Below are 12,243 nucleotides of genomic sequence, written 5' to 3'. Positions count from 1 at the left end.
TTGTAAATTTCCCACTGGTTGTTAAAGAAAAGCAGCACATACTCTTGATAAATTATCCTTGTTTATTGTTTTGTAGGGTGGCAGATGCTTTGAAAAATCATGGGGAAAACCTTCTGAACCTGTGCCATTACAGCTGGAACAGAATGGATTGAACAGGTTTGGATTTGTGTTGATTTAGAATGGGAAATAGGATCAGGATATTAGTACATGGATTATTTATCCCCTGTTTAGTGCTGTTTTGAGATTGTTCGTTTCTTTCTACAAGTGGACTCAAGAAAATTCAATAGAAGTAAACATTAAAAGCATTTTCTGAGGCAGGCCTAGAAAAACTCATGGAAAATAGGCATGCAGGAACTTGACAAAATCAGAACTGCAGAGTGAGGTTAAGAGAAAGCTTTAATGCCTCAGTACAGCAGTGAGGTGAAGGCATAACTCTCTGAATTAAATGTAGTTGCCATGGGAACATCTTACAGAGCTCCATTTTCATTTTCATGTGGAAACCTACTACTGGTAGTGTATGTATATACATCGTCCCACTGGGAGGGGGGGCAAACATGCACAACACGGCAATCAGCCCCTATTTAACGATTATTTCCTATAGGTGTTGCTTGGTGATGTAATGCCCATGTAATCTGGAATGCTGACTGTTTTGCCAATTTTCTTAATTAGCTGTAGCTGCTTTGATTTGATAACATTTAATACCGTTATCAAAAAAAAGTGGCCCCTAAACTGAGCCATTGCACATGACCTATCCACAATGCATTCCCCCAGCCCATTTAGGATGGGAAACAAACTGGAAATAATTAGATGGAAATACAGAACAGGAGACAAAGAAATACAAATGTTGGCTTCTTAATAAGTGAGATGTTTTAAATGTTTTCTCTTAGTTTCAGTCACACACTTAAGGGCTGTCTTGTGGTGGAGTGGTAGCATGCAGACCTGCGTCATTGGAACACATTTAAAAAGCAAAAAAACAGTCATACACATTTAGAGGCTCTTGTGCCACGGAGTTAGTATCCCTCTGGACTAAGAGGCACAAGTTCAAATCCCACCTGCTCCAGTAAGGTATAAAAGTGTCTCTGGACCAGGTGATTATAAATATCTAGAACTGTGTCCCTAGGCCGTTGTAATCTTTCGAGTACATACCCCTCCATTGTTTGGGCTGTTGTGGCACAGTAGTAGTGTCCTGTGCTCTGAGCTAGAAGGTCTGGGTTAATTCCCAACTGCCCTGGATGTACTAGTGATAATGGGAACTGCAGATGCTGGAGAATCCAAGATAATAAAGTGTGAAGCTGGATGAACACAACAGGCCAAGCAGCATCTCAGGAGCACAAAAGCTGACGTTTCGGGCCTAGACCCTCTGATGAAGGGTCGAGGCCCGAAACGTCAGCTTTTGTGCTCCTGAGATGCTGCTTGGCCTGCTGTGTTCATCCAGCTTCACACTTTATTACATTGCCCTGGATGTACTGATTGATTAAGAAGGGAACTCTGATTTGTAGAGATATTGCTTTGGGAACACATCATTTTAATGATGATTGACTGTTAACTGCCAGTCTGTGTTTACATTTTAAACCAGGCACCCTGACTCTGATTGTTCAATGCTTTGGCCTGCAAAATGAAGAAGACAATGTTTTCAACCTATTTTGATGCTTATATATTCTTTGCAGATTGAATTAACAGATATATGCACTGTACCCTTTTCAACTCTCCCATCATTAGGTGGATGAAAATAATGAAAAAGGAGATACAGATAACAGAATTTACAACTTTCAGAACCCTGTGCTCTTTCATTATAGATCTGGATTGTGTCCCCTTACATCTATATTTTCTAACTTCTCTCTTCAATTTTCGAATCAGTCCTACCCACAGACAATTAAAATTTCAGCAGAACCTTTGAAATTTGTCAGATTACAAAGTAACTCACCACAGTTTTCAAAATGTCACTTACCAATAGCCTGTACAATGCTTCCATGTGTATACTGGGTGCCATACAGGGAGGTCAGAGCTTCAATTGCTTCACCGGCTAGAGTGGCCTGTACCATTCAGGGAAAGGCCATGAAAATCATTAGGGATTAATACAGTGGCCATTTGTTTCTTGAATTAATGACAACAACATTTGTCCAAATCGGTCAGTTGTCATCTATTTCTCAAATGTGTCTCACAGATACGACTCAAGTACTGGCAGCATATTGCCTGTTTAAATTCCACTCAACAGACTTGAGCTCACAATCTAGCTTGATGGTCCAGTACAGTACCAAGAGAGTGCTGCAATGTCTGAGGTTCTGTCTATCAGGGAAGATGTTAAACCAACCCTTTGTCTGTTCCCTTAAGTGAAAGTAAAAGGTTCTGCAAAAGCAGCAAATCCTCATTAATACTTATGCCAAAATCAACATTGCTAAAACATCCAGTCATGACCATGACTTGTACCACAATCCTTAATATCCTTGCTTCTCAAAAGTCTATATTAATTCTCATTTCAAAATCTTCTGCTGAACCCCATGATTTGGAGGTGCCAGTGTTGGATTTGGGTGGACAAGGTTAAAAATCATGCGACACCAGGTTATAGTCCGACAGGCTTACTTAAAGACACATACTTTTGCAGTCTCACTCCTTCATCAGGTGTCAGCGGCATCAGACACAGAATTTATAAACAAAAGATCAATGGGTCATAGAATTGATGCAAATGTGTCAAACACCCGAGATGGTTGTTAAATCTTTAATCAAGTAGAAAGGATTAACGTGCAAATTCAAGAATTCGTTTCAAGTCACTGGCCCAAGATAACTAAAAAAGTCCCCTCAATACACCAGAGGTGACACTCAAGGTCAGACATGCATTTTAGGTGTGAGGCCTTGTTTAGAATCTGGCTGTGTATCAACTTGGAGTCTATTGATCTATTGATCCCAGTCTTAATAGAATTTTCAAAGCAGTAAGTTCCGAGTTCCAATCCCTTTTGTGTAAATAAACTTGAACAACCCATTCCTAATTTTTAGATCATGTGCCCTTGTTGTAGACTTTTTTTTTAAGCAACAACTGCAGGGTTAACACTGCAATCAATGTTCATTTATATAAAATATTTTGTAGACTCATACCTACAAGGAGTTATGTTGAAATTACCCCAAAGAGACTGTATAGTGAGGAAAAACAGGAGCCTTCCAGTTCTCCAAGTTTTGGCTTGCATTGAATATATGTCCCAAGAGGGTGAAATATAGTGTACTGACCCTTCCAACCAGCCTATAGCATGCACCAGGCACAAGTGTAGCTGAGTACTTTGGGATTTGGTCTTGCAGTACTTGCATTGGTGGTTCGGTGGTAGAGTTCTTGCCTGCCACATGGGAGACCCAGGTTTAATTACAAGCCAACTCATAGCCACTTCTTCCTGTTTTAAGGCAAAAATTAGATTTTTCAACAGCTATGATCTTTTTGAATGGTATTGCAGACTTGATTGGCCAGATGGCCAACCCCTATTCTTATTTCTTATGTTCTTATTTCCTTGGTGGAGAGCAGTTCTCAGGGACATAATCATACAAAATGCCCTTCCTTCCTCTCAGATCTCTCTTTCTACACTTGCTATCCAGAATTAGCTTTCCAAAGCCTCTATTCTTCCTTCACCCAAACCTTCCCAAGTTCAAGAACTTTTCAGTCACAATTTCTTTCCCCGTCCCACTTCTTCCGTGTTTTCAATCCTTTCTCCTTGCCAAATATTCCATTCCTCTCCATTTATCCTACCACAATCTTCCTTCCTGTCTAGAACTTCATTTCCTCTGGATTTTTCTTCTCCTCAAAGTATCCTTTGCTGCTATAGCTTGCTTATGCTTCAGCGCTTCCTTTCCTGTGCTCCTGTCAGATGGTGCTTTTTATGAAATTCACAGTGGCTTTCACCTCTGGTTCGGAATGCACATGAGGCCCACAATAACTTTCTGCACAAAGGGCTTTGCTACTCCCGTTGCCTGTGAATCAAAAACAGCTTTTATTAGCTTTGCACTAAGACATTTACCAGCCTTTCACCTAACACCAATAGTTACTCTTTAGTGACTTGAAAGGAATTCTCCTTGCTATCCAGAATTAGCTTTCCAAAGCCTCTATTCTTCCTTCACTCTAGAAATTCCTTCACCCAAACCTTCCCAAGTTCAAGAACTTTTCAGTCACAATTTCTTTCCCCGCCCCACTTCTTCCGTGTTTTCAATCCTTTCTCCTTGCCAAATATTCCATTCCTCTCCATTTTTCCTACCACAATCTTCCTTCCTGTCTGGAACTTCATTTCTCCTGGATTTTTCTTCTCCTCAAAGTATCCTTTGCTGCCTTATCTTGATTATGCTTCAGCGCTTCCTTTCCTGTGCTCCTGTCAGATGGTGCTTAATACTTAAGTGGTAAAGATCAAACTCTGCTGCATCCAAGAGACAAAACGCTACTGGTCAGGTTTCTTGTAGAATCAAGGACTTCTGCTATGCCCATTATGTAATCTAGGATACAAAACCTGTCTGGGATTTGCATGCCCTCTGATTGGCTGCACCTACTTGGAGATTTCATGAACATATGTTGAATCATGGACCTTAATTCAAATGGAGCCAAGCATTTGTTCAAACCATCCATAGTGACTGCTGTACATAGAAAGCTATCAACATTTACAGAGAAAAACAAGAGTTCATTCAAAAAAAGTCCTTCGAATAGACTAAGAAAAGGCAACATACCAATTCTTCAAAGTTTTCTGGAGGCACATGTGTATATCCATAAGGATAGAGCAAACGTTGTAAATAGCTATGGAGTGTGATGAAAACCATGAAATTGCCATGGTTTTTAATGAAATTCACAATGGCTTTCACCTCTGGTTCGGAATGCACATGAGGCCCACAATAACTTTCTGCGCAAGGGGCTTTGCTACTCCCGTTGCCTGTGAATCAAAAACAGCTTTTATTATCTTTGCACTAGGACCTTTACCAGCCCTTTCACCGAACACCAATAGTTACTATTTAGTTGAAAACAAATCGATGCCAATTCTGAAAGTGATAGTACAAATGGTACGCTGGCATTCATAGTGAGAGGATTCGAGTACAAGAGCAGGGAAGTCTTACTGCAATTGTACATGGCCTTGGTGAGACCACATCTTGAGTGTTGTGTGTAGATTCAGTCTCCTTATCTGTGGAAGGATATTCTAGCTGTGGAGGGAGTGCAACAAAGATTTAGCAGCCTGATTCCTGGGATAGGAGTACTGACATATGAAGAGAGACAGATTGGTTAGGACAAATGAGTTCTGGAGAGGGGTCACTGGACTTGAAATATTAACTCTGCTCTCTCTGCCACACCTGCTGAGTTTCTCCAGCAGCTTTTGTTTTTGTTTTGGTTAGGACTATATGCAGTGGAGTATAGAAGATTGAGGGAGGTTCTCATAGAAATGTGTGAAATTCTAACAGAACTAGACAGGATAAATACAGGAAGGATGTTCCTGGTTACCAGTGAATTCAGAACCAAGGATCACAGTGTAAGCATGTGGGATAGACATACAGTACCGAGCTGAGGAGAAATTTCCTCACCCAGAGAATGGTGAGCCCATGGAATTTTCTGTCACAGAAAGCATTTGAGGCTAAAACATTGATTGTTTTCAAGAAAGAGATAGATATTGTTCTTAGGGCAAAAGGATCAAAAAGTAAGGAACAGGGTGCTGAGCTGGTTCATCAGTCATGATCATGCTGAATGATGGAGCAGGATGGAGGGGATGAATGGCCTAATCATGTTCCTAATTTCCCTGTATCTTACTGTTTTCAGGAGTTCAAGCGACTGGGCCAATATCCACAGCCATCACCAATTTTTAAAGGAATCCAAAACCTGGGGAAATATTTTCCAGGGAAACAATGGAAAATACGAGATTAACCCTTACCCTACCTCAAAACCCCAGCCAGGAATAGGAAAAGTTACAAAGAAAACGAAACTGAAAGGTAAAACAAGCTGAAAGGTATAGAAAGGGTAAGATAAATAAAAGTGAAACAAAAAGCTTGAGGAATGAGAATACAGACACAAAACAGGACAGTCAACCACCTGTAACACACTATCCTCACAATCAATGTCAAACTCACACCCTAGCCCAAACATGAAATCTGAACATAAGCCCTGTTCCTCCAGCCTTCTCCATTTCTCTTTGATTCATCATGCAGTTTGCTTTCCATTTATGTTCCAGCCTTTGTGGTCTTCCATAAGGTAAAAGCAAGAGGTAAGTTTCAGCTGACTGTTTCCCCCTCACAGGTAGTGTTGAGCTGTGAAGCCTTCCACTCTGAATATTCTGTCATCATTCTCTCCCCAAAATCAGAGTCAGTAATTGAAAGTCATTATGCTATTCTCTGGTTCCCAGCAAGACTAAACTCAATTAGATTGCTCACACTGCGCTGACAGCAACTCATTTGTTAAGCACAGATCAAACCTAAGCCTGGGATTTTCATTGGTTTACACCAAACATAGCATTAACCAATGGAGGCATGAGCAGGACATTTATCCACAGTGAGAAAATGCAGCATGACAGTTAGAAAAGTTAGGTCAGAGATAATGGGAACTGCAGATGCTGGAGAATCCAAGATAACCAAGTGTGAAACTGAATGAACACAGCAGGCCAAGCAGCATCTCAGGAGCACAAAAGCTGACATTTCAGATGAAGGGTCTAGGCCCAAAACATCAGCTTTTGTGCTCCTGAGATGCTGCTTGGCCTGCTGTGTTCATCCAGCTTCACACTTGGTTATCTTAGAAAAATTGTTCTCGACATGCACAGACTTGATGGGTCAAAGGGCCTTTTTCTGTGTTGTAGATTTCAGTGTCAGCAGTTGGCCAGAATTATGTACATCCTGTTCCCATGACCCAGCCTATTTGTTACAAGAGAACTGAAGGAGGCCTTTCGGTCTATTGAGACTGTTTTTCCTTTCAGTTAGGTTGGTGTTCAAGAAATTTCAAGTTGTTTTATTATTCAAGTATTGTATTGTAGAAAATAGGGTTAATTTTGATCAACTCTTTCAGCACAAGACTATGTAATGTGATATTAATCAACAACACAAAACAATATTAGAAACAACATCTCACCTCCAAAGTTAGCGTCAAAATTCCTGTTTGCATCAACACCAAAGCAATGAGTTCCAGGGCTTGTGGACATGGTCTTACGCCACATTCGGTTCTGGAATTACAGGTTGACAGAATTAGCTCACTGACTATCAGAAACTACACACATTTAGCATTAATTATTATATGATATGCATCTTCTAACAACACTTAGAAAGAGGTACAACAGGCCAATAAGCTGCGGTTCCGATAATACATCTGCACTCAAACCATTAAACGATCATTTTACATACAATTAACAGTACAATTTAACTCAAAAAGTCAATACTGCACATAATGTCTCCTGAAACACCACATCATCTGGCCCTAATAATGTACGTTTTGATTTCTTTTTCCAGCATATATTAATCTAGCTTCCCTTTAAATATATCCATACTGTTTGCCTCAAATACAGTACTAATGAGTTATCCATTCTTGATATATTGGTTTCTCTTGAATTACTTATTAGATTTATTAATGGCAATTTTATGTTTATTATCCCTAGTTTTGGAATCTCACAGTTCTCTATGTTTTAACATATCAAATCCCTTCTTAACTTTACAAACTTCTACTAAATCAAGCCTCAGCCCTCTCTTCGGTGAAGAAGAGCCTGGTCCTGTACAAGCTGTAGACAAATTAAAGGGAGGGAGTATTTAAATGTTATGAGTGACCCTGCAGTTTCAAGATACTTTCGGATGTTTAAGATAACAAATTAGTCTAATGTCATCTTGTGTCTCTCAGGTTTTGGAGTATATTTGTAGCTCAGGTTGTGGGTTTTGAGGTTGGTTGGCTCACCGAGCTGGTTTGTTGTTCCACAGTCGTTTCATTACCGTGCTGGGTAATATCATCAGTGTAGCCTCCGATGAAGTGTCGGTGTGTTTTCCCGCCTGGTTTTTCAACTCTGGTGTCCATTGAGCTGGATTGCCTCACTTCTGGTTTTCTTTAGTAGTGGAGTGTATATGGGGTCAAGTTCTATGTGTTTATTGATGGCTTTTTTCTTGGAGTACCAGGCTTCTAGGAATTCGTGTCTTGTCTCAGTCGAATTGGTGGTTCTCCTTATCCATGTGAATTGAAATGTGTGAGTATTCGTCGTATCTTTTTGTAGTCAGTTGCTATTTGTGTACCCTTGTTGTTAGTTTCCTTTCTGTTTGTCCAATGTAGTGTTACTCACAGTCTCTGTAGGGGATCTTATAGATGACACTGGTCCTGTCCATGGTGGGGAGTGGGTCTTTAGTTCGGATGAGAAGTTGTCGTAGGGTTGATGTGGGGTTGTGTTCCACGCTGGCTCCGCTAATACAACGGAGAAATTACGCACCAAAAAACTTTATTCCTGGAAGCTACCAATCAGGACTGGACAACAGACATGGAATAAGCCATCAATATCAGCCAACAGACCACAAGAGTCAAGAAAAGACAGACCCTTCAAGACAAGCTAGCTACACTTATTCATAAAAATGACAACAGAACAGACACCTGGATAAGAAACCTCTCTGACAGGAAACTGACAGACATGGAAAAAGACATTCTCACCCGAGGACTGAACTATAACTACAGGGATGCCAACAGAACGGAATTCCTAGCTACACTGCGGACCAACAACATCAATGAAGAAACACAACAAATGATAAGATAGACAGCAATCCCGAGACTCACCAGAAGGAGCGAACTCAACACCCTCAACACATTGGAAATACAGTCCTGCAAGGACTGAAGTAGGACAATACTACCCCAGACAAAGGGCGCAAGACAGTAATATTGAATACCCCAATTCTATGGCCTCCTGAAAGTACACAAGCCGGAAGTACCCCTTAGATCCATAGTCTCCCTAACAGGCACTCCATCATGCAGATTAGCCAAGGAACTACAAAGGAGATTCAGGCACCTAGTCAACAAGTCACCCCACTCAATCCACTCAGCCCAAAGAATTCCTCAACTCCATCAGAGAGATAAGGAAAGATGACGAGTAGACCATGATATTGTTTAATATCACTGCCCTGTACACACCAATAGACAGACCACTAGCAAGGGAAACAATGACAGCACTACTGGAACAAGAGCAAGACGCCAGTAAAACCATCTCCACAGACAACATGCTGAAACTACTGGACCTATGCCTCATCATCCACTTCACTTTCAATGGCCAAATCAGTGGGACATCCATGGGGTCACCTATCTCCAGAATCATAGCAGACGCAGTGATGCAAAGACTAGAAATGACGGCCCTTCCGCTAATCCAACCAAGACTATGGATATGCTACATGGATGACACCTTTGTCATCATTAAATGGACCAAAATAGAGGAGACACACAAACTTACAACAACACCCTCACTGGAATAGAATTCACCAGAGAGGAGGAGAAGAACAAACAGCTCCCATTGCTGGATGTCATGGTAGGGCACAAGACAAAAGGGGAACTTTAAATGAAAGTACACAGAAAAGCCAACAGACATGGACCAGGTACTGAACTTCAACAGTAACCAACCCAATACACCCAAAAGAAGCTGTGTGCAAACACTATTTAAAAGGGCCACAACACACTGCAGCAACACATAACTATGCCAAGATAAAGAAGAATACCTCTTCCATGTTTTCAAGATAATGGATATCCAAAAAACTCGGTCAGAAGATGCCAACATGAACAATAACAGGAGGATACTACACGCCCTGAAGCACTAATCACACTACCCTACATCAGGAACACATCGGGACTAACCACAAGACTCCTATGACCGCTGGGCATCAGAGTGGCACACAAGCCCTCATCAACCCTACGACAACTGCTTACCCAAACTAAAGACCCACTCCCTGCCATGGATAGGACCAGTGTCATCTATAAGATCCGCAGCAGAGACTGTGAGAAACACTACATTGGCCAAACAGATAGAAAACTAACAACAAGGGTACACCAACACCAACTAGCTACAATAAGATGCAACCAATACTGTCACATTTCAGTCTACGTGGATAGGGAGAACGACCAACTCGTGAGGGAATTAAGTTGGTATGGCATGCAGTGCGAATAAAAATATCTGCACTCACGCACCAGAATGAAGTAAACACACTCATGAGTATATTGTAAGCCTCATCAACTGCACTGTACATTGTCTGTCCTTCTCATGCCAACGGAAGTCATCTTCTAACCAGAAGCGGCTAGTTCCTACACATGAAGACATAGGCTCAAGTCACAAGTCACATCTCCAGTTCTGAGGAAGGGTCACCGGACCCAAAACGTTAACTCTGTTTTCTCCTCCACAGATGCTGCCAGACTGCTGAGCTTTTCCAGCAACTTTGTTTTTGTGGCTCAAGTCACAGGCCAGTCTGTCACTTCTTGAAAATGAATGTCATAGTCATTATAGTTCAGATATGTATACATTTTTTGAATAAAATAACACTCAATGTAAACTATAAATCTAAAGCAAAATACAATGGATGCTGAAGATATGAAAACAGAAAGTGTTGGAGAATCTTAGCAGATCTAGCAGCACCTGTAAACACAGTAAACGTTTCAAGCCCACTGTGTACCAAACAAGAGTCATATTGGACTTGAAAAGTTAACCCTGTTTCTCTCTCCACAGTTGCTGCTGAGTTTCTTCAGCACTTTGATTTTATTATTTATGTATGAACCCATTTGGATCTGATGAAATATAAAGTCTGATCTCACTAAGCACCAAATTATTATGTACTGAATGAATTAATTCTCTGCCTTCCTAATATTACCTAAGTGGTTCCATTTGCTCAGTAAGAACGTTTGACTGCAGGCTCTCCATTCTAACATCCAGACTATTATAGGCTTTATCAAGCTATGATATCTGGCCTCTCAAATACATTAGAAATTTCTCTTTTGTTTCCCAATTCTAACATTGCCTGCCCTGCCAGACTTCAGCTACTTTACTTCTGAACCATTAGCCATCATCTCATCATTCTCAAAGCTGACAAGATTTCTGTCTTTCCTGATCTCCAAAACCTCTGCGGAATGATAAGCTTTGTGTAGTTTGTCTGGTCCCATGCAAAACCCTGTGTGCCCATCATCCCAACATTCTAGTTCCCCTGTCACAATGAACTGAATTCATCTTGGGGGTTTGCATGAAAAAGATTATATTAGTTTGCCAGATTGTTTGACTATATAACATTGTCTGACTATCCTTGATAATTGGCTACAAGCCAACTGGGTATTTGGTTATTAATGGAACTGCCCAGAATAAAATTCCAAGCGTGCTTTTCATTGCAAGTTAACATTCTGTTGGGAGAATTTTAAGCCATAGATCTCTGTCCCACCGTCAGATTGTCTAAACCTCAATTTCTCTTATGCTCAGACCCATTGCCCCACGGAACTCATCAAACGTCCTATCTGTGTGACTGCACCTTAAGTTTACTTTCTGTCCTCCAATGTTCCTACTTGTCATTCAATATCTTCCTCCATCTGAGACATTCTGTTGAGCTGGTTGAATTCCAATCCTCATCTCAACCATTTCACTAATGAAATTTGGGCTTTGCCTCAATGCTGACAGCAAACTTTCTTTATTACCTCCTTGGAGTGATAAAACTTTAACAACACCAGGCAGTGAGTTGCCTCTCCTTATCTCTTCTATAATGTATCACCCTATGATCCTCTCAAATCTTTGTTTCCCTCCAATTCTAGCCTCTATACAACACTTATTTTTATTTTTACATCACTGACACCTTATCCCAAGATCTAGAATGTAAACCTCACCACCTCTTTTCCTCATTTAAATCTAACACTTACTTTTAGCAAGTTTTAACTGCCTGTCCTAATTTATACTTATGTGTCTCCATGTCAAATGTTTTTCTGAAACCGTTCCTGTGTCATAAATGGTGTATAAATGTAGGATGTTGTTTTGAGGGAGGGAGTGGCAACAAAAGATTTAGTCAGAAACATAATGAAACAGAACCAATAAGGCCGGAAACCCTGAACTACTTACTGTGGTCCGACTGTATACATAGCCATCTGGATTCGCCATGATTTCCATGAAGATGTCCATTTTATTCAGCAAAGATGTGATGGAGGGATCAATTCCATAATCAGTTGTGATCTAATGACACACAAAAACGAAGATAATTCATAATCAGATGCTTGGGTGTTTTTCACAATTTTGCCGAATTTTTCCCACTTGCAGACGTATTCTTGTTCCCTGCTTCAGTTGCTGTCCA

The 12,243-nt window shown here is 40.7% G+C and overlaps 1 protein-coding gene across 3 annotated transcripts in view; it reads right to left on the bottom strand.

The window, feature by feature from the left end:
* LOC125463039 (carboxypeptidase A1-like) overlaps positions 1–12,243 on the bottom strand; it is a 38,613-nt gene that overhangs the window by 2,511 nt on the left and 23,859 nt on the right. For 2 of the 3 annotated variants that reach the window (XM_048553668.2, XM_048553669.2), the window contains 4 exons: positions 12,015–12,125; positions 7,058–7,148; positions 4,690–4,889; positions 1,949–2,033 (listed from right to left, as the gene is read on the bottom strand). In XM_048553668.2, coding sequence (XP_048409625.1) covers positions 1,949–2,033; positions 4,690–4,889; positions 7,058–7,148; positions 12,015–12,125 — 487 coding nt within the window. The remainder of the gene's footprint in view (positions 1–1,948; positions 2,034–4,689; positions 4,890–7,057; positions 7,149–12,014; positions 12,126–12,243) is intronic. The other variant, XM_048553670.2, reaches the window with a different exon arrangement.

This window comes from Stegostoma tigrinum, chromosome 25 (assembly GCF_030684315.1).
Source record: "Stegostoma tigrinum isolate sSteTig4 chromosome 25, sSteTig4.hap1, whole genome shotgun sequence".
Classification (NCBI taxonomy): domain Eukaryota; kingdom Metazoa; phylum Chordata; class Chondrichthyes; order Orectolobiformes; family Stegostomatidae; genus Stegostoma; species Stegostoma tigrinum.
Note: the sequence above shows the minus strand (reverse complement) of the source record. Positions and strands in the feature narration are given on the sequence as shown.